General features: G+C 47.6%; 7 protein-coding genes across 9 annotated transcripts; 5 read left to right on the top strand and 2 right to left on the bottom strand.

The window, feature by feature from the left end:
* Positions 1-1,754: 1,754 nt before the first annotated feature.
* LOC111069653 (zinc/cadmium resistance protein) lies at positions 1,755-7,513 on the top strand. Its single transcript, XM_041594196.1, is given in 7 exon segments — positions 1,755-1,776; positions 4,127-4,313; positions 4,390-4,514; positions 4,951-5,048; positions 5,117-5,639; positions 5,710-5,944; positions 6,005-7,513. Coding segments are annotated over 6 exon segments (1,749 nt in total). The 5' UTR covers positions 1,755-1,776; positions 4,127-4,136; the 3' UTR covers positions 6,596-7,513.
* A 138-nt stretch (positions 7,514-7,651) lies between these two features.
* On the bottom strand, positions 7,652-8,876 carry LOC111069656 (phosphatidylinositol N-acetylglucosaminyltransferase subunit C). Its single transcript, XM_022359802.2, has one exon. The coding sequence runs from the start codon at positions 8,817-8,819 to the stop codon at positions 7,959-7,961; it is 861 nt and encodes a 286-aa protein (XP_022215494.2). The 5' UTR covers positions 8,820-8,876; the 3' UTR covers positions 7,652-7,958.
* Positions 8,877-8,979: 103 nt separating this feature from the next.
* Positions 8,980-10,187, top strand: LOC111069658 (dolichol-phosphate mannose synthase subunit 2). The gene is made up of 2 exons (XM_022359806.2): positions 8,980-9,636; positions 9,975-10,187. Exons 1-2 carry the CDS (start codon positions 9,528-9,530, stop codon positions 10,109-10,111), a joined length of 246 nt encoding a protein of 81 aa, XP_022215498.1. The 5' UTR covers positions 8,980-9,527; the 3' UTR covers positions 10,112-10,187.
* LOC111069654 (serine/threonine-protein kinase pakD) lies at positions 10,176-11,962 on the top strand. Its single transcript, XM_022359798.2, has one exon. It carries the CDS (start codon positions 10,218-10,220, stop codon positions 11,229-11,231), a length of 1,014 nt encoding a protein of 337 aa, XP_022215490.2. The 5' UTR covers positions 10,176-10,217; the 3' UTR covers positions 11,232-11,962.
* LOC111069650 (striatin-interacting protein 1 homolog) lies at positions 11,901-17,833 on the bottom strand. The gene is given in 5 exon segments (XM_022359793.2): positions 11,901-12,380; positions 12,441-14,236; positions 14,295-14,644; positions 14,646-15,197; positions 17,589-17,833. Coding segments are annotated over 4 exon segments (2,739 nt in total). The 5' UTR covers positions 17,652-17,833; the 3' UTR covers positions 11,901-12,380; positions 12,441-12,462.
* On the top strand, positions 15,582-17,510 carry LOC111069657 (probable phospholipid hydroperoxide glutathione peroxidase). 3 transcript variants are annotated; one of them, XM_022359803.2, is made up of 4 exons: positions 15,582-15,687; positions 16,272-16,491; positions 16,692-17,015; positions 17,078-17,510. In XM_022359803.2, the coding sequence occupies exons 2-4, from the start codon at positions 16,282-16,284 to the stop codon at positions 17,267-17,269; spliced, it is 726 nt and encodes a 241-aa protein (XP_022215495.2). In that variant the 5' UTR covers positions 15,582-15,687; positions 16,272-16,281; the 3' UTR covers positions 17,270-17,510. The 3 variants fall into 3 exon arrangements, with proteins under 3 accessions (XP_022215495.2, XP_022215497.2, XP_022215496.2); XM_022359805.2 differs by lacking the exon at positions 16,272-16,491; XM_022359804.2 differs by lacking the exons at positions 15,582-15,687; positions 16,272-16,491 and adding an exon at positions 15,930-16,031.
* A 764-nt stretch (positions 17,834-18,597) lies between the features above and the next one.
* On the top strand, positions 18,598-22,597 carry LOC111069649 (probable serine/threonine-protein kinase yakA). Its single transcript, XM_022359792.2, has 2 exons — positions 18,598-19,920; positions 19,988-22,597. Exons 1-2 carry the CDS (start codon positions 19,402-19,404, stop codon positions 22,355-22,357), a joined length of 2,889 nt encoding a protein of 962 aa, XP_022215484.2. The 5' UTR covers positions 18,598-19,401; the 3' UTR covers positions 22,358-22,597.
* The last annotated feature ends 1,345 nt before the right edge of the window (positions 22,598-23,942 follow it).

Raw genomic sequence — 23,942 nt, forward strand, 5'->3', positions numbered from 1 at the left:
CAGCAAAAGTGGGTTATGTGTGCCATAAAGTCGACTTAATTTACGACTGCAGCCACGAATGTGGGTTAGCGTAGGTCCAGATAAGGCTACTCTCACCCACCCATCCCCAACCAAACACCGCGCCACACCACAGCACAGCAAAAAGGAGTGGGAGTACGATCTAATCTTTGGAAGCAGACAGAGCAAGGCAATTGGGGCTTAGAATCTATATAGATATGAGCCTTAATACGAGTGGGGGAAGGAATTCTCTATTGAAATTGGATTTCTTTTCCATTCAATGCCAATGCAAATTGTGTCTACATATAACTGACATACTATCCATGCCATGTCTCTTCTGTTTTGCTCTGTATATGTCATAGGTGCACTCTGCTACCTCTGGGGGTGGTTCATGCAACGTTTTTACGCACTCCACAGCCACTCCCACAGCCCCCACTTTTCCGTGCCCCGAGGGCCTGTAGGCAGAAGCGGGTTAATCGTTGGAAAAAAATTGTTTTTTTTTCTCTTTTAGTTTCCTCGTTTTTCAGGCCCTTTATTTCTGGTTTGTGGGTCAACTGCAGTGCAATTTCTGCCATTAAAATAATTATTTGATTGCAAGTGGAGATCCGATGAAGCAACCAAGCCCCAACTAAAATTCATAATTAATGAGCACTGGAGTAGAAGATTAGCACTATCTGAAGCACCCCCATATGTTCCCATGTTACCAGATATCGTTTATACAATCCGTTTAGCTTATCGGCATGTGGCATGCGGTTTCTGTTTTTTGGTGATTGAGTGATTGGACTTTACTGGACAGTTAGTTCCCCTGCTGTGCTCTCTAATCAAGCAGCACGAAAATGCTCTTATCGTACGACAACAGGGGAGGTGTGGGAGGTGGGTTCTCCAAACCGTAAGTGGAGAGTAGACGAGCTGTGCGACTCGTTTCAGTTCGCACACTGGAAATTGTACTTTGAATCAGCAGTGGATTGTGAGCTGCATTTTGAATTGATTTTAATTGAGTTTCGTAGGCCACGCATGTCACGTGCTGTCTAGATGTACGATAGATAGATACTTACATGCATACATACGTACATATGTATACAGAAAAGCATAGAAATATGCATCGATTTTATATGTAGCATGTAAAGATACATCCTTGAGGCAAGCACAGCAAACAAATCAAAACCGGAAATTATCTTTTTTTGATATGTAGAACAAATCACGTAGTTGCTATACCCCCCACCCTACCCTACCCGTCCCGAGGCCGTATGCAATGTAGCCGTTACATTTAATTACAATTACAACTTCATTTAAATTATGCAGTGAGTTTCGGGGGGCTGTGACATCACATCACCGCTTTAAGTGGCCAAAGATATTTAGTGGTAGCATATAGCAATGGCTTAACCATAATTTAAGCGACTTGTCTGTCTACCTGCTTTATGCCAAACACGTTCGTGCGTTTGTTCGACCATTGCCAAGAGCTCAAAGAGCTTAACGGAGCGGAGCCACAGCGTATCGCCTATCAGTGATTCCCAGTGACATATTTTAAGCCATCGCTCGGTTGACCATTCGGTTGGCTTGGCCTGGCCGGGCCTGGCCCTATCTCCTTGGGAACACAGGTACCGCGGGGGGAGTGGTCGTACTGTCCGTGAACGGTGCACATGGCCGAGACAGAGGCAGTCAATTTTATGCAGTATTTAATCAAGTGTGAACGAACGAGGTTTCTCTCCCGCTTGAGGTTCCTTACAACATTCCAATACAGTATCGACTCTACACGTCTGTACATAGGAACAGCTGTAAGTAAGTTCTGTTACGTAGTGGATTCACCATATATGTATACCTTTGTTCTTTGGTTCAGTTACTGTATATATGTACTACATATATTTCCCAGAATATTGCTTGTTCTACGGAATCACATGTGCTTATTTTCTGCAATATTTGCCAAGGCATACAATACGATAGGGTTTCTTCCGTGTTGACACAAACATTCATCTATATACGAGTGTATTCTAGGGATTTACTTTGCTATAAATACCCTTTCAAAGGGTAAACGAGATCAGAAGTTTGTGCAAAACGGAACCTAAAACATAAAGGATAACGGAAAGATCGGGGGACAAATACTAGTTAGATATGGATTTTCCATATAAAAAATAAATCTTTTGTTATATACCCCGATGGAATGGGGTTGATGTATACTGATGTATGTACATTTGTAGTACTATTGACTTGCCATCTTGAAGGGTATACAATTTTCGGTACTCCAAAATGGGTTTCCTTTCTGGTTCTTTCTAGGGATCCGATCCCCGATCCCCTTTGTTTCAATAGAAATTATGAATAGCACGCTTGACTGTTTGTTTGCCTCAGATATAAATTGCTTACATTGTAAGCCAAAAAAAATTGTATCCATGCGATGACTCCCACTGTCGTCGCGTTCTCTGAGTCCCAGTGCCCCCACCGCCTACCCACCATCCTCGACCGATAAGCATTGTCGTCGTGTGTGTCTGTCTGCCACTTGTGTGCCTGTGTTTGCCTTTTGCGCACAAGCTTCCAAATCAGAGTCTAATCACAAAGAGATTATTGCTTATCGGTGGTGTTTATCTAGCATAATAGTTCGCCTTTCCTCCCCTCCCCTACCCCCTACCCACAGATGTAAATTGCAGCAGAGGCTGGCAATTCCCACAACCCCCGACCACCCCACCCCTGACGAAAGATAACGGCACCCATTCGGTGGTACGCATATATCGGCGAAACCCCCGCCACTCCACTCCTGTGCTGCGCACGGTACCGAAATGTTGAGATGGCTGATGAAGGGAAGGGAGGGGAGGGGTGAAAGCGGGAGAATAGATAAAAATCAAAATCCTCCGTCTCTGCTGCTCGCATCCCCTTCCTCAACTTCTCTCGCTCTCTCTCACGTCTCTTTTGTACCCATTTATTGGCGAAACCCCTTCCGCTGTCGCTCCTCTGCGCACGACACCCATTGGCTGTGTGGTGGGGGAGGTGGAGAACAGATAAAAATCAAAATGCAAAAAGAAAACCTTTTGGCCTTTTTTTTGGCGTCTCGTGTGCCGATCAAAGAGGTGGAAGTGGGCGAGGAGAGGAAAGATAAAAACAACGTGGAGGAGGAGGGCGATTGTGTAATCAGTTCTTGTTGGCTTTTACGTTTAGTCAGAGATCTAGGAATGCTAATCAAGATAGCGCAAATATCCCCCCTGGATACACTTGGAGTTAGTTCGGTGCACGTGTTCCGGTGCACCATCCACTTTAGTGGGTGCTGCCTGTTGTTGCCTTTTGCAGGTTGCTCAGCCAACGGAAACGATGCGATGGGTGTTTTTTTTTGTTTTTGGTTCGGTTTGGGTGCTGCATTTCCTATGGAAATTCCAGTTGTTTTTCTTACCCAAAGCCCCCCTCTTTGTTTGCTTCCCTTACCTCTCTATCTCAACATTTGTTTGCTTTCCTATCCATATCCCTCCTTTTATGCTTCCCTTTCCTTCTCGGGCACTTTGTTTATGTCCCTTCGCTGATTTCCCCTTTGTTTGTCCGGCGCCCCTGGCAACGGGCTGGTGCTGGGTGCTGGGCAATTGTGTCGCCTTTCGTTCGATGCCGACGATCCACTTGTATTCAAAATTGATTCCACTTCGTTTACAGTCACCACTTTTACCCAGACGAAATAGTTCGAACCATAGAGCAGCAGTTCCTCCATAAAATGCAGTTCTTTGCGTGAGTTTTTTTTTGGTACTGATGGCTCTGAAGGAGGTGGAGCAGCCACATGCTGTCCATTCAAGCGTAAAGCGAAGCAAAGCCAAGCCCCCACATACGAATGGTGGGGCTATCGTGGGCTCGTTCAGGCTGCTCCTATCTATTGAATTCAATTTAATTCCGCTCTAAAGTAAGCGGCGTGGCGAAAGGGCAGGGCTAAAACTTTTCACCCACGCAACAAACAAAAGGCTAAATGGAAAACAGTTTGAAAACAACTGCAAATGGGAAAACAATGGCAAATTGATAAACTCGCAATTTGTTGGCCATTTGTTTGGGTGCCCACCGTGCCTGGAAAAAGTGCATTTCCCGAGGCGGCTGTTGGTTGAATGAACTTCAAATAAGTTGAAGCAAAATTGATTCTAATCTCTCTCTCTCTCTCCTTCTCTGTTTGCAGCTTCTCCAAGATGGCCAAGTACTCGGGAAAGAAGTGCCGCCTGCTCTCCATGATGTGGCTGACGGCATTCTTTTTCTTTGTGGAAATCATCGTTGGATATGTGACAAACTCCATGGCTTTGGTGGCCGACAGTTTTCATATGCTGGGTGACATTGCCGCATTGGTTATATCATTTCTGTCAGTGAAGGTAAGTCCCCTCCCTTAAGACCCCCACATTGATAGCACACCGCTCTAATGTCCCCCCTCTATATCTCTTTCGACAGATGTCACCGAAAAAGTGGTCGAAGAACACCTTTGGTTGGGCCCGTGCCGAGGTTCTGGGTGCTTTGGTCAATGCCGTGTTTCTGGTGGCGCTCTGCTTCAGCATCACCATTGAGGCGTGCAAGCGGTGAGTGTCATTACGATGCCGAACTGAGATTGAGAGTAATTACATATCAAAGTCCGCACCCCAGTGGCTCCAACTCGATCCGATCGGATGGGATCGATCGGAGCTGATCTGTGAGAGGAGCATTAAGCCATAAAGCTTCTCGACGTGATTTGATTACATTTTCTGAAATTATCTTAATTTTATTCGTGTGTGAGTTAACATTCCGTGTTAATGCCAACTGCCCCTGACACCTGTGTGTGTGTTTGGGTTTGGGTTTTTATTTAATTTGCATTCCGCGGGCATATTATCCGCTTTCGTTCACGAGGTGAAGCGATACCCTTTCGATTGGGTGGGGGTGTACGGCAGCTGATGCTCGACACGCACAAGCGAATGCTGCAAAAGAGAATGCCAGAGAATTTCTTTTTGAATCCTAAATCCTTTTCTTTCCTTTTATCAGATTCATTGAAATGGAAGAGATCCATCAGCCCAAACTCCTGGTTATTGTTGGTGTTCTGGGACTGCTCGTCAATTTGATTGGACTGTGCCTGCTATATGGTAAGATATATGCAAATCCAAAATCTGTCCAAAACCATTATCTAACAGAATTGATTGCGTTTATGCAGAGCATGGCGGACACCATGGACACTCGCATGGCGGCGGTCTCACGCGCAATCACAGCCGCCTCACCGAATTGGCCAACATGGACGAGGGCGAGGGCGATGATGAGCAGAATGATTATGCCTACGAGAAGCAAAAGGAGAAGAAACAAATTAAGAAATCCAGCCATGGCCACAGCCATGATCCTGGCTCGATGAACATGCGCGGCGCCTTCTTGCACGTACTCAGCGATGCCCTGGGAAGCGTCATTGTGGTCATCAGCGCTGTTGTGGTGTGGACGACCAAATGGGAGTATCGCTACTACATGGATCCCGCTCTCTCGATTGTGCTGGTGGTGCTCATTCTGCACTCTGTGTGGCCATTGTTGCGTGAATCCGCCTTGATTCTGCTGCAGACTGTGCCCACGCACATCCAGGTGGATGCCATACAGAAGCGTCTGCTGGAGAAGGTCGATGGAGTGCTGGCAGTGCACGAGTTTCATGTGTGGCAGCTGGCAGGTGATCGCATCATTGCCTCTGCACACATACGGTAGGTTATAGCTGAAAATTGCGCTCTTCATCCATTTAATCCATTTAATGATTAATCTGTCCTTTTAAAGCTGCCGCAATCTGTCGGAGTACATGAAAATTGCCGAAAAGGTCAAGGAGTTCTTCCACAATGAGGGCATACATTCCACCACCATTCAGCCAGAGTTTAGCGAAATCGAGGCCTGCAACATGTCCGATGGTACCTCCAGCATCAACATGAGCGGCTCCGATTGCTGTGCCCTCGACTGTCCCACCACCGATGAGGGCTGTGTCAAGGCCACTTGTTGCCAAAATAACAATAAATTGGTATGCAAAAAGCCACGCCTCCTTCTGTCAACAGCATTCACAAGTTAAATTGCCTTTCAGAACCCACTGCCTTCACCCACCAATTCGCCTTATCTGTGTCGTCAGCGGAATGCAGCTCGTCAGGCTGGCGATGTGGAGGCTGGCTCGCTGCTGGAGGCGGCAACGTCCAATGGGAACCCAGGCGCTGCGGCCGGGGAAGTTAGCGACTCCCTTGCCATTGCGGCGACATCAACGCCAAAGAGCGAATTAGTCTGACAACATCCAAAGCAAGCGCACCAGCAACAGCCGCAGCAACCGCAACCGCAACATGTAGTACACTTTGCCACGACCAAGCCAACAGCAACAGCAAAAGAAAAAGAAAAAGCAACAAAATCAGCCACAAAACCAAAAGCAAAAGCAACAGCAGCAGCAGCAAAAGCAGAAACATCATCAATACGTGATATAATGTGCGAGCCAACAAGCGCCAACAACAAAGTAGAAGTGGCTTCCAGCAGTGGGTGTGTCGTGGGTGGTGACGCCGGCGGGAACAATCTGTCGTCGGTGACTGCCCAGCGTCGACGAGAGCTTCAGTTGCGCGCCGAACAACAGTTTGAGGAGCAGGTGACTGTGACGCCTCTGAGAAGCCGCAACGGCGATGAGGTTGCCCTCTAATTGGGAGCCCAAGCTGTTTAATTAGTTAGTTAGGAGACTGGTGCTGCCATGCCACTTGGTGCAGTATTTTCTTGTGTTTCAGTGTTTTTGTATCCATTATTTGTTCTTAGTAGAATTTAGGCATAAATGAGAGAAGGAGTATAGCATATATTGATAGACGATAAATGGATAGACCATAGGTGCAGTGCTGGCTGATGATTGTTTGCTAGTTTAATTGAAAAATCAAATCAAAAGCAAAAACCACACAATTGAATGGGGGCAGCGAAAGTGTTTGTGGGGAGTTGTGCGTGCTGTTTTTAGGGGACATATTTCGTTTCATTCATTTTACTATATATAGAGCATACACACCTATAGCAGCATATGTTAATACCTAATCGAAGAGTGTAGTTAATTCAACAAATATAGTTATTTAAGTTAAACAAAAAACAACAAAACAAAACAAAAAAGTAAACGTGAGCCCAACCAAACCAGAGAAATACACATATGTACTACAGATACGTTTTTTACATTTTGAAAAGTTTATACCGTCGCAAAAAAAAAACACATGAATTATTGTATTCAATATACATAGTTATATATATAGTAGGGTATAGTAGGTATCCATCTACGGCTTAGTGAATGACTAAAAGACAGTTGTACTGTCTGTACGCGCACATCCATCGTATGCATTCGCATATGGCATGGTATGGTTAGGGATTCGTTAGTTAGGGATAGTGTCTCTTATTCTTAGTAGTTGTAATGCTATTTGTAAAAAGAGTTTTTACCGCAACCCAAGAGAAACTAGTTTCTATTTAATTTTAATCGTATCGAAACTTTATAATGAATATACATCATGTATTATTTTATGATCTGCATTCACTCGCAACGCAAGTGTGCAATATGTTTGTAAATAAACGTCAAACATAATCGATCAACGGATAAAATCGAATCAACTTTTATTCCAAGTGGAAAAGTCGGAATTCCAAGCACTCATTGCAGGCCTTGCAAACCCGTAATTTCAAGGACGATCTATGGGACTCTGTGTTCCTACCAGCAATAAAAATACCAGCTTTGTTATATCGGGAACAATCGTGGCCACCATGGGGCAAGCACATCAACCAAATGATTAAATATATTTCTTTAAAAGGCATGCGATTATTTACAAATTAACAATTTACAACAAAATAACAAGGATAGAATTGGATTATGATTATGATTGGAATGAAAAATGCATGCAATAAGTTATGGATAGACTAGGTAGAGAAAAGAAAGCTAGAAAAAAGTATGTACAATCGAATTAAAAGAATGCCAATGACTAGTGCTCCCCGACATCGCCGCCACCATGCTCGTCTGGTTGTAGCTGCTGTGAGAAGCGAAGCTGACGCTATAAGTTCTCATCGAGATTCTCGTCGGTGTTCTCCTCCACAATGGCCTCGTCCCAGGGTCCATGGATGTTGAACTTGTATTTCTGCTGCCTCACGAATATGAACGGACACACAAAGTTGATGAACAGCGTGCTGCTGGCGTAGAGACAGAGCACCGGCCGCGATATCCAGTAGAGAGCTCCGCAGCAGATGGCAAAGATGGGGATAATGAAAAGGGCATTCCAGTTGGCCTCCGTGATGATGGGATACAGGACAAAGAAGATGGCAGCCTCGACGAGCAGCACAAATGCATGATACGACGTCGAGAGGCGCGAGGCCAGGCAGATGGATCCGAATATGGCCGCGTTCAGCGATATGGCTTTGGAGACCACGGCCACGTCCAGTCCGTAATTGGTGAACATCAGGTTGGCCAGCAGGACGAAGAAGGTCATGGTATAGATGGTGTCCGTGCTGATGGCCTGCGTCAGGGTGTGCAGCATCGGGGAGAACAGATAGCCAAAGAGGACGACCGTTGCCAGGGTCTTTGAATCCTCTCCCAACAGCGACATGCTCAGACTCCTACCGCGATAGCACAGATAGCCCATTCCGGTGACCCCACAGCTGGGCAGGAGAATGGTGGTGGGCGAGACGCTGTCACTGAGCATCATTTGGTAGAGTATCAGGAAGCCGGCTATGCAGGAGATCTGGTTGTTGAGCACCGTGATGCCGGCTATGGCCTCTCTGTAGGTGTAGATGCGCACATGGAGATTGGTGCGCAGATCCTCGAGGAAGCTGGCATCGGTATAGTTGTCTGGGTATTCGCGGTTCGAATAGAGGTTCTTCACCCACGGCTTTCGTTTCTCCTGCGTTTTCTTTGGCATTTTTGAACATGGAAATTGTTTATATTTATTTGCATTCGAATGTGACCATAGTCTGGAATACAATAAAAACAGAATACCGAAAATACACCTGCCCTGTGGTTACCTACGTCCCTGGCTAGACATTTCATTTTGTTGATACCCCATTTTGTAAACAATACAATACAAGAGAGTGGAGTCCTTAAAATTAGATAATATTAATAATATTAGTCGCTGTTTTTATGTTGTTCACCTGTTTAAGTGGCGGTTTTCTAAAGGTGGCTTAAGTGGGTTAAGGCGAACATCAGGAATCCTGATATTCCGGGCCGGACATCGAAACGACCGGGGCGAACATCCAAAGAAAGCCGTAAAAATTAAATAAAACGTGCTTAATCGAACGCTATATCATTACAATTATAAACAATTGGCCGAGCCGACTCGTCTGCTTTTACGTAAGATATTCCACCAAATTACTGGAGGGTGCGCTGTTCTTGTTTTTGTTTGGGCTGCTGCTGCTGCTAGAATTTTGCAAAACCCACTCGCACACACATACCACCTGTTTGTTTATAACCAACACAAAGACATCCGGACAGATAGACAGAGGAGCGGAGCCCGTGGAGCCACAAATAGTTGGGGAATTGCGTGTGTGCGCCCCCATGAGTAGTAATCGTAACGTAGTTTTCCGCAGTCGCCTCCGAAAGTCGCGTGTCGCACACATTCGATCATTTATTTATGGCGTCAAATGCGCAGCTCGGAAAAATCATTTTGATAACCGCAATCGCCGTGTTTTTCTACTATTTCTTTTGGGTGGCGGTGCTGCCGTTTATGCTCATCGATGAAGGTGAGTACGACTACGCTACGAGTGGAAGCAACAACAAACAGCAGCTGCTCTGCTGCTATTTTTTTTATTAAATAATCTCCGCACGGTTCGCGGGCGGCTTTTGTGCAGTAATTAAAGTAACGCTCTTTAAATTGGACAGTTATTACTATGTATATGCCATATAATCAACAATACAATACATGCACACATATAAGCAGATGTACATAGTAGATGCTAATGCGTAAATGATTTAAAATGTTACCTGAAATGTGAATGACGCTCTCTAGGGTTTTAGCCTTTTTCAAGGTCACACTTCTAACACACATTCTCTCCCTCTCTCTCTCTCTCTCTCTCGACAGGCAATCCCATAAGGCTGTTCTTTCCGCCTCTGAAGTACGCATTCATAGTGCCTTTTATATTCGGGGTAATCTTCCTCGGCGGCATTGCCGCGTTCTCCTTCTACCACATTTGGAGCCTAAAGGTGAAGCGCGATTAGAGCAGCACACGCAGCACAAGCGATCCGGTAAGGTTATCACTTGGAGCCAACGCGCTGCGATTAAACTGAATATAGGAAAGGAATCCCAACGTCAGTCGACTACAAGATGCCTCAGTGGCTGGTCATTGGCATTTCGGGTGTCACTTGCGGCGGCAAGACGACCCTGGCCCACAGTCTGCACGAATACTTCAAGGGCCTGAGCGGTGCACCGCTGTGGAATTCGCCCTACACCATTGGGGATGTGCAGCTAATCTCGCAGGACGACTACTTTCTGCCTGTGGAGGACAGGCGACACACGCGCAACGAGGCACTGAAAGTGATCAACTTTGAGCTCCTCACCTCGCTGGACATGAGCAAGATGTTGAATGACATAGCCCAGATCATCAAGGGACGGCACCTGGCACCCGAGCCGGCCGAGCAGTTGGTCACTTATGCAAATTTCGAGCACTATGCCCTGCAATTCCAGCAGCAATATCGCCAGCACCACTACAATGCCAACTACTACAAGCAGGGCGGAGCCGCAAGCGGTGCCTATCAGTATGTGCCTCAGCAGCAGCAGCAGCGGCAGCATCACCATCAACAGATTCACCACCAGCAGCAGCAACAGCAACAGCAACAGCTTCAACAACAGCAGCAGCATGCGGCGCACATCATGCGATTGAATGCCCAAATCGCTGCTCAGTTGAGGGATAAGAAAATCAACTTTCTCCTGGTCGAGGGCTTCATGATATTCAACCAGCCGGAGCTGCTGGCTCTCTGCAATATCAAGTACCACTTTCATTTGCCCTATGAAAAGTGCTTCGAGCGGCGCAGGAAGCGCACCTATGATCCGCCGGATGTCACCGGCTACTTTGAGCTCTGTGTGTGGCCGCACTACGAGAAGAACTTTAGCGAGTATCGGGACTGCAAGGACATTACCTTTTTGAATGGCGAAATCTCCAGGGACAAGATCTTCAAGTATGTGCTGCAGCGCATTGTCCACTACTTTGAGGAGCGCTGCGATGTGCCAGCGGCAGCGCCGCCCGCATGTCCGCCACAGCAGAAACGTTTCGGTATGCTCTACGTGGGGGGAACGAGCAACAATAACGTATTACCCACGGCCTGCCCCATGGAGCAGTAGTAGTAGGGCATAAAACCTGTAGATTGTAGCAACTGGCTTAAAGTAATGGATGCCGAAAGGAATGCAAATATTTCGAATTGCTTTGCATTCATGCATCCACTGCAGGCCCCAGTGTACCCTACCTTAAGGGAGGGATACATACGAGTATATGTACAACGTTTTTATTAGTTAGTTTTATTTCGTATTTAAGATAGTTGTTATGTGGGTGAGACATGACATGACATGACGCGATGACATGGATAGTCTCTCTCTCTACGGATAATTATCCGTTGATCATTCAGATTCGATTGTGAAATATTGAAGGAAACCCGGTTCAGGAATTCATACTTTAGCTGTGCTAACTATTATATAATTGTATTATATTACCATCCCCCCCCCCACCCTTTAAATGAAATGAAAACCAACTGGAAAATGCTTAATTTGGTGTGAGGGATTAACGATGTAAATGCATGAGCCTTGTACATATATATCTTAGTGTAGAACTACCCCCCCGCATGTTTAAAGTTAGCCCCTACGACTATGACGACTATGAAAAAAAAAATGAATTCTAATTTTTTCTTGTGCGAAACAAAACACACACCGACACAGACACATAATGAAAAAAATAAAGAAACATTTAACCAGAAACTGAAGCACACAAAGACAAGTAAATGATTGAATCGAATCGAATCCATTTCGAACTAATTAATTTGTTTATTCTGCTACAGAAGCCATCTCCTGCATTCCAAGCGGAGGGGTTAAGGGGGGTGTTTTTCGTTTTAGAACAAGAGAAATAATAATAATAAATATATAAACTAAAAGCTATATGAAATATACATGGTTGACATCGCCAGTTTGGGTATTCAGTGTCCGTATCTGTTAATGCAACCTGCTAGAATCGTGAGTAGTGGGTAGGTAGTGCTGCAGCATGGCCTGCCATATTATTGCCAATTGAATGAGTAAGTGGTCTGCTGCTGTTCCAATCGTGATCTTGATCGGGGGGTGACTACACGGATTATATCAATGTATGTACTTTGTTTATGCTTAGAATTATGGTAATAACTTTTCTGCTTATATATGTTGCATATGTTGTGGGTCTAGCCATGGCCTTAAGCGGCGCCATCGGTGTGGTGTGGATATGGGCCGCCGCAAGTCAAGGCGGAAAGGCAGCTGCAAAAGGATATACAAGATATAGTAATATTCGTTCGATCATGCGCCGGATCCACTCACCGACAACTAATCTTTGTTTCTTTTAGAGGGCATCCCAGTCGGTTTGACTGTTGTAGACCTCCTCTTCGAGCCACACCGCATAGTTTGCCTTAAAGTAGTCCGTCAGCTCCACTTTGCGATCCCACCAGCCCGAGTGCCCGAAGAAGGCAAAGTCCGAATGTGTGAGAATCTCGTCGCTGGGGAAGCCACCCTCCACACCGTAGTCATTGAGCTGCTGCTGTTGCTGCTGATTATTGCCACTATTGTTGCCGCCGCCGCCTCCTCCTCCGTTGTTGCCACCATAGCCGTTCGAGTCGGCTCCTCCATTATTGCCACCATAGCCGTTGCCTGCATTCATGTTTGACTGCTGCGCATTCTCTGCATTCTGTGCAGCCGTGCCGCCACCGCCGCCGTTGTTGCCGCTGCCACCACCCGCTCCGCACTTCTGGGTGGCCTCCGGATAGCGCCGCAGATTGAAGCGATCCACACAGGCCCGCAGCGTGCACTCCTCCGCCTGGAAGTCCCAGGGACGCGACTCGAGATCATTGCCAAAGGCCCAGTCGTCGTTGAGGCGATGACGCACCTTGGAATAAATGGCGCTCATGGTCTTCATGTTGGACTTGCGCCACTGGCGGCCCAAATACTTGGTCTGCATCTTGAGTAGCTTCAGCACATACAGCTGCATCATGGCGTGGCGCACCTTGAGCGTCTTTTTGAGAATGGGGGCCGACTTGAACACAACCAGCATCATGACGCGCGAATGCTTCCATTTGATGAGCTTATTGAGGATGCGCAGCAGATTAATGCACGAGAAGACATTGCGCCAGGAGTAGGGCTTGTCGGACATGTCGGCGCCATATACGAAGCTGTCGCCGCTTAGGTCCGGCTGCTCCCCGATCACGCAGGAGGGGAAGTCGAGCAGTGGGATGTTGTTCTTCGTGTTGACGTACTCGGTGATTGTCTGATTGAAGAATTTCAGTACCAGGGGAATGCAGTTGGCGAACACCAAGTGCTGTGACATGAACTCGAACTGATAGACGTGGTTGATCTTGAAGTGCTTCAAGTAGAGCAGGATAATGGCCGAGACGGCCTTGACAATGATCTCCTTGTGCCTGCCCATGTCCACTGTTAGCTTAGTCGACTGTGTGGCCGTCAGCGGCATCTTCTTGGGCAGCACATCGGCCATTATGTTGATGCTCTCCGTCTTGGACTTGGATGTGGGCGAGGCAGCTAGCAACACCTTCAGCAGGGCTATCATGTATTGCGGCAGATTGGGCAGTATGGCCTGGTACAGGATCTCTGCGGGCGTCAGCTTGATCTCATCCTCGTGCGTGGAAATGGGATTCCTGGCAATGTCCTCCTCCTTCTTGATCTGCATATCCGCCAGACTCATGTACATGTGCCGCTGCAGCGTCTTGAAGCCCTCGTGTATGGGCTGCGGCAGGCCCGCCAGGCTCTCATGATCCCCAATCAGCGAGTAGCCAATGAATTTGTTTCGCGAAATGTCCAAGAACTGATCGATGTCCTTCTGACGCACCTTGGGCGTCCAGGGCAGGCGCGCCGTGATCTGCACTGGGGGCACTGCGGTGAGGGGTGCTGTGAGGCTGGGCTGATTGTTGGGATTGGCCGTCGCCGTGGTTGAGGCGGAGGATGAGGGATCATCGAAGGGCCGATAGTACTGCAGGAGTTCCTCCTCGCCATTGCTGCCACCGTTGTTGCCGCCAGCATTGTTGGCATTTCCCGATCCCTCGTTGCCACTCATCTCCATGTCGATTTGCTCCGGCTCGTCCAAGAAGCGCTGCTTCATCAGGGATCGTCTGTAACAAACAGAATAAAGGTAATGGAGACTCCACTTCAAGGGAGAACTCTACTCACTTGAAATTCCTCTTGGGATACTGATTCTCCAGAATATCCGTTGCGGTGGCGGGGGGTGAGCTGGCTCTCATGCATTTTGTGACCTCTAGCGTATCCTCTGTGATCGGATCCAGGCCCACCTTCAGTCGGTACTCGTTTTTGAGATTCTTGAGGACATCCATGCCACCAAGTCCCAGGAGGGAGACCTTCCAGAGCAGCAGGACCACCTTCTTCATTGGAAACTGTGGAGCAGCGCCACTGCAGAAGCGCGTAATCATGCCAAGCAATTTGACGGCCAGCAGCTCGCCATCGGGCAGGGGGGAATTTATCTCCTGGACAAACGACTCGGCCAGATCCTTGTAGTCCTCACTAGCCTTTTTCGCGCTCATCGCGAATGGTTTCCGTGATGATGTACAGCACAGAGAGTATGACTCGGATGTCCGTCGAGTCCACCAGGGTGACGTTCGTGATCTTGACGGCCACAATGTCCGGGGAGCAGGCACTCTCGATCTCCATATTGAGCAGATCGATGAAGGACGAGAAGACGCCCAGCTCGTAGAGCACAATCACATTGTCCCGCGTATTCTGGTGCTGCTCCTCATCCGATTGCACCTCGGCCCAACAGCCCTGCGCCAGATACAAGATGCACCGAGCCGCCTGCATTCGTAACGTTCGATTTGAGACCTCAAGCTGGTCGATGAGCTTCATCACAATGCTGCGCTGTGAGGCTGAGTCCTGCTTCTGCCAGTTGGGCGGCAGGTCGTACAGCTCCATTTGGTCCTCGAATGCCTTTACATTCGACTGAAATTCACTGTACTCCGTGTAGCTGTACAGCTCGGCGATCTCGTTCTGGTAGCTATCCACATCGGAGTACACGAAATCCAGGTCGGGGCCATCGCAGTTGGCGTCCACATCGTGGGTGTCCTGCTCGAAGGAGTTGTTTATGGATGAGAGCATCATTTAGAGGCTGTTTTCTGTCACAGAGCCGTGTGTCTCCGGGTGTGTGTGGGTGTGTATGGTGGGTGCGTAAATGTGTATCCGTATCCGTGATTCCCTGCTGCGGGCGACGAATGTGTGAAGAGTGTGTTTGCGGTAGACCGTGAAAGAGGCCGACTCCAGTCCTGTGTACTCGCTAAAACACTGGCATTATACTATGTTGGTTGCATTTCACTAGAAATTTGGAAAATATGTTCTGTAAAAAACAAAACACACGCACACGCACAAAAGAAAGAAGAAAATTTACCTATGTGACCGTTTGTGACTGAAAATGCCAGAGAACGCGTAGTGCACTGGTAGTGTGACCAGCTTACACTGTCTGCAATCAGCTGATTGTCGTTTCATTCGTTTCACAAGTCAAGACGCCGCCGGCTACAGTTTTATTTACGCTTCCGAACTATTCGCGATTACAACATAAGTAAGCCATATAACGAATTTTAACAATAACAAGACCTTAAATAGAATACAGTCCAATAAGGCGTTCTAAAACACCTGCAAGAGTCAGTCTGTTGTGTACTTTGTTGTACTTTGCACCCCCATCGAGGTTGTGTCGCATATCAGCGTGAGCTTGCACAATTCCTACACTTTTCACAGCATATTCTCGCCCAACATATACTATACACTATACTATACATTCCTGATTATTGTGAAATCAGAAATCAGAGCGAGAGAGAGAAAGCAATGACTGGCCGCTCGATTGTCCATTTTCTGCTGGGAGGTTTGGCCGTGGCCTTGGGCTCCTACATGTATATGACCAAGCAAGTAATTACCAGAACACCTCCAACCCTATTAGTAATGTATCGTTTGCATGCGTAATAAATGACACTAACAAGCCACTGACACGGACACGCACACGGACACAGCCCCGCCACCGCCCCCCCGTTTCTTCCTACTGGTGGGTCGCCCTTTATGAAACATATACATCCCCACAAGTACTTCTGATTACTTGGCTCTGCCCGTGTATTGCTTTAATTGTCTCAATTTTCCAATCGTTATTTGCAGCCATTAAAGTATGAGTCTCAGGCAGTTTCAGACCATTTCGCAGCAAGTGTTCAGGTGCTTCTCGACTCGGGCCACAACAAGTCGAAGAATCCTTGGTCTGGGCCACATCGAGCTGAGTCAGAGTCAAAGGCAGAATCTGAAATTCTGCACGGTCCTCCTGCCAGTCAGTTGTGCGGCCGCCGGCGGTGCCAGTGCCCCCAAGTACTCCACAGCAGCTGCCGTGAGTAGTGCGTGTAGTTGTAGCCGTTAATGACTAATTCCTGATGCTTGTCTCTCCATATGCTGAACTAAAAATATGTTGCCATGACTATCCCTAGACCTTTGTTGCTTGCTATCTTATACAAAGTAGTGTGTGCGTGTGTGTGTGCACATATGGAAGGAAACTGCCTCTAATCGGTCATAAATTTCCCTTTGTTCTAGATCGACATGTCTGCCAACGGAGATTACAAGAACGCCGCCTCTATCTATGAGTTTACTGTAAAGGACACCCATGGAAATGAAGTGTCGCTGGACAAATATAAGGGCCGTGTCGTCCTGGTGGTCAATATCGCCTCCAAGTGCGGCCTGACCAAGAACAACTACCAGAAGTTGACCGAATTGAAGGAGAAGTTCGGCGAGCGTGGCCTCACCATTTTGAACTTCCCCTGCAATCAGTTCAACTCCCAGATGCCGGAGGCCGATGGCGAAGCAATGGTCTGCCATCTGCGCGACTCCAAGGCCGACATTGGCGAAATCTTTGCCAAGGTAAGATTAGTAGTGCCACAGCTGCGCGGGTAGTTTAACGATTGGATTGGTCATTCTGATAGGTCGATGTCAATGGCGACAATGCTGCTCCGGTCTACAAATACTTGAAGGCCAAACAGACCGGCACCTTGGGCAGCGGCATCAAGTGGAACTTTACAAAGTTCCTGGTCAACAAGGAGGGAATCCCGATCAATCGCTATGCCCCAACCACCGATCCTATGGACATTGCCAAGGATATTGAGAAAATATTGTAGATTCAGATCTCCCCCCATAACTGTTAACTTTAAATCGCGCCCTAGAGTGCGTTTTTTTGCGTAGCTTTTAGCTTGTTATAACCAAAAAATACAAAACAAAACAGACCACTATTAAGACTTGGCACATGCACGCGCGCATGTTTATATATTGTATGCTTTGTACGATTTACCCTTTTAACTGGTTTTTGATTTTCCCACTCGAACATACATAAATAAACGCCACTTGTGGCTCGTACCTACACATAGGTGTCGCTTCTCCACTCCACTCCACTCCACTCATTGGGAATGCAGGGCACATTGTCGCATCGATCGCACTTACCAGAGGAATGATTGGCGGCACCTGAGCACTGCTGAAAATGCCTGAGCAGCGCCACAAAGCCATAGAACGCTGCTCTTCCCGTGCCAGATCTGAAGTTAATCATCGATGGATTGGAGGAAGGCGGTCCGACAGTCAGAAATGGAAGAAATCTTGGCATATATAATTCGCTCTTTTTGTAAGTGTGTTCATTCGATTTTGGTGTTTTCTTTTCTAAATATATAACATATATCTTTTACTATTTATTATCATTTACTATTTTAAATTTTGAGCTGTCAATTTAAGCTTTGTGAAAACATTTGGATGTAGTATAGCATCTGGGATTGTATCATCCGATCAGCTTTTCATTGTGCTCTCAAAATTTGCGTTGGAACCCTCACCATTTGGACACAGCAGCCAGTGCCAGGCGAATAGTTCGATCGCGAAGTTTGTGGCCAAAGGGTATTCCTTCCACTGCCACTGGACTGCGAATCCACCGAGCGGACCAACTGCTCGCCGATACCTTTTGGGCTCGCTTGGATTAGATTCCCTTTGGATCAAAAGCTATCCGTCCGTGATGTTTGAAAAGCTGTCGAAAATTAACGAAGGTGCTAACCTTCGTCAAGTGTATGCAAATCCTTGTTGCACTTGCGTTCTTCTTCTTAGGTGCCAGATTGCGACTACACTTCTGCTTGTTGTCGCTGTTGTTGTCCATCATCTTCGCTGTCTACTTTTGAACTGCGGCAAATGCATCAATATAGAGAGGAGCTGGTGAACGTCCGCTATGAGGCATGGTGTCAGTATCCATTGGGTAAGTCTTTCTCGATAATTGAAGGAGTTTACATTAAAAAATTAAAATGAAAAAACTCAAGAACAGGTTTAAAAGATGCAAAAATTCGTAATAATTGAAAATTAAAAAAAAAACTTGAAACAATTTTTTTAAGAAAGATATATTTAATATTAAACTGAATGTAAAATCGCTGGTGTGTGCTGTCTAGTAAAACAATATTACAGACTGCGGCCCTCACCAGCCCCAGCCCCATCCAGTGCCTGGCGAATCACATTTGACTTTGATTTTATTGGTCTACATATTGTACTTGACGATTAGCCTTTACCTTTATTTCGAATGCAAATATTCGCCAACTTTAAAGTTGCGCAAGAGTGCCTGACCAGCAATCCCAATCCCAATCCGAAACCAAGTCCGATCATCGTGTAAGACCAACTGGGGGGACCCGCTGAGGCAGTGCAACGTCTCTGCTGAGATTTCAAGTTCAAACGAGTCGCCAAGAGACTTTGTCTAACTTCGACGCGACCTTCCGACAATTACTGGAAATATGTGGCACTGTCCAATTACGGATGGGGCGGGTTTTTGGCAATTGAAATTCGGATTTGAGATCCGAATCCGATTCGGAGGAGCGTGCCACACACAACAAGTGTGAAGCGACGACAGCAATTTGTTGAATGCATCATCCATCATTGATCGATAGATCGATCGTTGCGTTCCGATGCGTCGCTTGGCGATGCGATGCCTTTAATTGTAGAACTGGGGCAAGCATCTGAGACTCATCCCTAAACAGGGTGTTTACCTGTAGTTGCGCCGCAGTTGACTTTGACACTGATCGCGATCGCAATTGCGATCGCTCCCCCAAGTCCATTTCCATTTCCATTTGCAACGAATAACGAGTGCGAATCGCGGTATAAATATGCGCGGCATAGCCCACTGATTGTTCAGACAGCGAGACGCGTTCAGCTTTGGAGGTGGTCTGCGATCGTCAAACGATTCGCAATTGGTTTTTGTTTTTAATCGGTGCCAGGATCACAGGAACACGAACACACCATGCTGAGTCGAGCACTGCTGATGCTTTTGCTGCTAGCAGGCTGGAGCTATGTGGAGGCAGCCACCCATGTGAACATCTCCATTGCGCAGCAGTCGGCCACGAATCCAGCGGACGTTAGCTATGTGGATGGACCAGCTCCAGCGGAGCTGAGAGCGGGTCCCGCCATGATGAATGAGGAGGAACGCTTTGAGAGGATTCAAGAGAGATCCCAGCAACAGCAGCAGCAGTCGCAGATGGGCCAACAGCAGCAGCAGCAGGTGGGACAGCAGCAGCAACAGCAATCTCCTCAGCTAACTCCTCGGCAGGGATTGGGAATGCAGACCTCATCTGGCGGCTCCAAGAACGGACGCATGCCCCGTCGCCGTAACCAGAGCCGCCGCTTGCACCAGCAACTGCAGCCGCAGCTTCAGGCACCGCACAATGGACAATTCCGTCAGCGGAATCAACAGCTGCGCCAGAACCAGGAGTTCGAGCGGTACATCCAGTCCTACCATAGCCACGGACCCACCGTCGAGACTGTGAGTATTCATGGGGAATGTAATGAATGGAATGAATAAATAAATCATCTGGGCATCCATTTTGCAGGTCTATGAATCATCGAATCCTGCGCCACAGCGCTACACGCAGACCAGCTCGGGAGTGACTTCCTCCGCGGACGACAGTGTGCCACAGAAGTTGGTGGCCATTGGGGGTTCCCGATCGCAGCAGTTGCGCATGTTCGAGCGACAAGTGGCAGCACCAGTGTCAGTGTCAGTGTCATCCTCCCAGGGACAAAGCGCCAATGTGGAGGTGGCCCCGGACAGTAAGCCCATCTATGAGACTCCCCAGGCTCCAGTGGCAGCCGCAGTGCACTCCTCCTCGTCTGGCGGCAGCAGCAGCGGCTCCTCCTCCTCCTCCGTATCATCCAGTGTTTCGGTGCCTGCTGGTGCGCCAGAAGCCGTTCCCAGCTACGATTCCAAATCCAGCTACAATCCTGCCACCAGCTATAACAGACCCAGCTACGATCCGAATCTGTACCAGTACGACGAAGGCCAGGATGTGGACTACCAGGGCCAGTACCCGCCAGAGCTGGACGATGGTCAGGGTTACGATTCGCAGGGCTACGATGACTACGGCGATCAGGCGTCCTCCTATCCAGGCGGATCGGGCTATCTGCCGCCCGCTCCCCCGCGTAGCTATGCTCCGCCTCAGCGGCCGATGGTCACCAAAACGATTCAGATTGCGCAGCCAGCGCTCAAGGCGAAGAAGTACGAGGTCCGGCATCCGGCCATCCAGAAGGAGTTCTACGACATCGAGGAGCGTGTCCGGATCAAGCCAGCGGGCACGCTTGTCGTGGAGCTGGATCACCCAGTGGCCAAGATTCCCAAGGGGGAAACTCTGCTGCCACTGGGACACCCGCATCCCGCGGTGGCTGCCGCCTACAGCAACAACGGACAGAGCTACAACACCCAGAGCAGCTACAACGGCAACGGCAATGGCAACGAGTACCGACCTTCCTACGACTCGTACGACTCCCCGGCCACGTCCAAGGATCAGCAGCCGACCACCGTTGGCTCCAGTGTGACCACCATGCCCTCGTACGATCAGGCGCCGAAGGATGAGTACGTGGAGGCAAAACTCCAGCAGCAGAAGCCGCAGCAGCAGCAGCCAGCGGGCGATGTTGTCGACAGTCGCCAGAGCACATCCAGCTCGGTCTCTGCCGTCGATGGCAATGGCAATCCCATCCAGATCAACACAAAACACCTCACACCCAACATGATTACCCGTGCGGAGCCGGAGCAGGAGTATTCCAGAAGTATTCCGCCCAACGAGGTGCCCAACTATGAGCGTCCCCCGCAGCGCAGCTACCAGCAGAGGACCAGCTACAACCGACAGCCCCAGCCTCAGAGCTACAACAATAATGAAGACTACTTTGCCGGGGAGTTCCTGCCGAACGTCAATGCCGCCAATGTGGAGGCCAAGCCAGCGAGATTGGAGCTGGAACCGGTCGAACCGGAGCAGCCACGCACTCAGATCATCAAGCACGAGCACAAGATCCATCTGCCGCCGTCGCAGCACAACATTTACCTGGGTCGCAGCAGCCAGACGCCGCCCAAGGAGCAGAGAATCACCGAAGTGCCCGCTCGTGTGGCCGAAATCAAGCCCTATCTGCGCAACCACGTGGGACCCACGGTGGTCTATGCCAAGGCTGCTGTAAAGCCTGCCGTTCAAAGGGGATACTATGTCCAGTCGTCGCGTCTACGCAATCCGCTGGCCGAGGATCTGGAGTACAGTGCCCCCTACTCCCAAATGAGATTCAGTCCCGAGAATCAGTCCGCCAGGCTGGTGGAGGCGGCTCCAGTTAAAGAGTTGGAGGCGCCCAAGGAGAAGGCGTCCCAGGATACTCACATTCAAATCCAAATCGGAAATCGGAATGAGGGAAAACAGCCCATGGTGGTGGCATCCACCATCAGCCCGGATTGTGACAGGGGACAGCAGCAGCTGCAGTTGCAGCAGCAGCAGCGGCAGCCATCGGCACGTCTCCAGCAGCGACAGCAGCAGTCACAACGTCTGGTGGAGGCTCCAGCAACTGCCGAAGTGTCTGCCACAAAGGCTACACCCACGCCCGTCCAGGCACAGCCTCAGGATGTGGATGTCTCCCTCAATGGCGGTGCCGGACATCTGAAGCCGAACGAGCGGGTGATCGCCGCCACGGCAGCGCCGACCGATGCGGCAGCCACGAGCGAAACCTTCCATAAGCGTCGCATTGTGGTCAACCATCCGTTCCAGACGGTTCGCGAAGTAGTGGAGCACGAGCCGATCACCAACTACCATCAGATCCAAGTGAACGAGCACGCCCATCCAGCGCTGTACCATCAGGCGGCCTACTACCAGCCGCCAGTGCAAACGCATGGCAATCTGGTGCACTTTCACTCGACCTCAACGCATGGCAACCTCTACGCTCCGTACGGTTAGGACCGATCCTCCATCCCCAAAGTGGCAACAAACCGAAACGACACGAACTGTGGCTTTTTATCTTTGTTAATGCATTTTCATTGTTATTTCTTGTTAGGAATTTAGCTTAGAATTAAGTACTCAAAATCGGTGGGAGGGCCCTTTCCCTGTTTGATCTTGATCTTCTTCGAATTAATTTGGTTTACAAATGTAGGATTAAGTGCAGAATTACTTGCCATTAATAAAGCACATACGAAATGCGTCGAGTAAAAACTACCCAACCCCCGACTGCTTCAAATTTTCTATCAACATTTTCAGGTACTGGTCTTGGCTCATTATGCCATCAATGAATACAAGATTTCCCACTCCTTTTGTGGAAATGCAGCCTAAAATCATCGCACTTCCCCAGCCATGTTTCACGGTTGGTCTTAGGTGCTTCTTCTGCAGCTCAGTATTTGGTTTCCGCCAAACCAAAGCTGGTGGGAGGATGTTATTTTCTGAGACGAAAGTAAAATTCATCCTTTTCGGCAGTGACGGCAAGATCATGAGCTTTTTCGTTTCATATCAGTCAGCTTTTCTAAGCGAGCAATTCGAATTTTTCGTTTCATATCAGTCAGCTTTTGTAAGCGAGCAATTCGAATTTTTCGTTTCATATCAGTCAGCTTTTGTCAGCGAACAATTCGAATTTTTCGTTTCATATCACTCAGCTTTTGTCAGCGAGCAATTATAATTTTTCGTTTCGTATCAGTCAGCTTTTGTCAGCAAGCAAAACGAATTTTTCGTTTCATATCAATCAGCTTTTGTCAGCAAGCAATTAGAATTTTTCGTTTCATATCAGTCAGCTTTTGTCAGCAAGCAAATTTTCGTTTCATATCAGTCAGCTTTTGTCAGCAAGCAATTCGAATTTTTCGTTTCATATCAGTCAGCTTTTGTCAGCAAGCAAATTTTCGTTTCATATCAGTCAGCTTTTGTCAGCAAGCAATTCGTGAATTTTTTATATCAGTCAGCTTTTGTCAGCAAGCAATTAGAATTTTTCGTTTTATATCAGTCAGCTTTTGTCAGAAAGCAATTCGAATTATTCGTTTCATATCAGTCAGCTTTTGTCAGCAAGCAAATTTTCGTTTCATATAAGTCAGCTTTTGTCAGCAAGCAATTAGAATTTTTCGTTTCATATCAGTCAGCTTTTGTCAGCAAGCAAATTTTCGTTTCATATCAGTCAGCTTTTGTCAGCAAGCAATTCGAATTTTTCGTTTCATATCAGTCAGCTTTTGTCAGCAAGCAATTTTTCGTTTCATATCAGTCAGCTTTTGTCAGCAAGCAATTTTTCGTTTCATATCGGTCAGCTTTTGTCAGCAAGCAATTTTTTGTTTCATATCAGTCAGCTTTTGTCAGCGAGCAATAAAAAAATTTTTTTTTTGTGTTTTTTTTAAATTTTTATTACATTTTTACATCTATTTCTACATTTTTACATTTTTCTAAATTTTTACATTTTGTTTTAATTTCTTCTACATTTTTACATATTTCCTAAATTTAAAATTTTGTTTGACCCCCCCTAAAGTATCGAAACTAACTATATATATATAAATAAATTGACAAAGTTGCAAAG

Source organism: Drosophila obscura, unplaced genomic scaffold (genome assembly GCF_018151105.1).
Source record: "Drosophila obscura isolate BZ-5 IFL unplaced genomic scaffold, ASM1815110v1 contig_1, whole genome shotgun sequence".
Lineage (NCBI taxonomy): Eukaryota > Metazoa > Arthropoda > Insecta > Diptera > Drosophilidae > Drosophila > Drosophila obscura.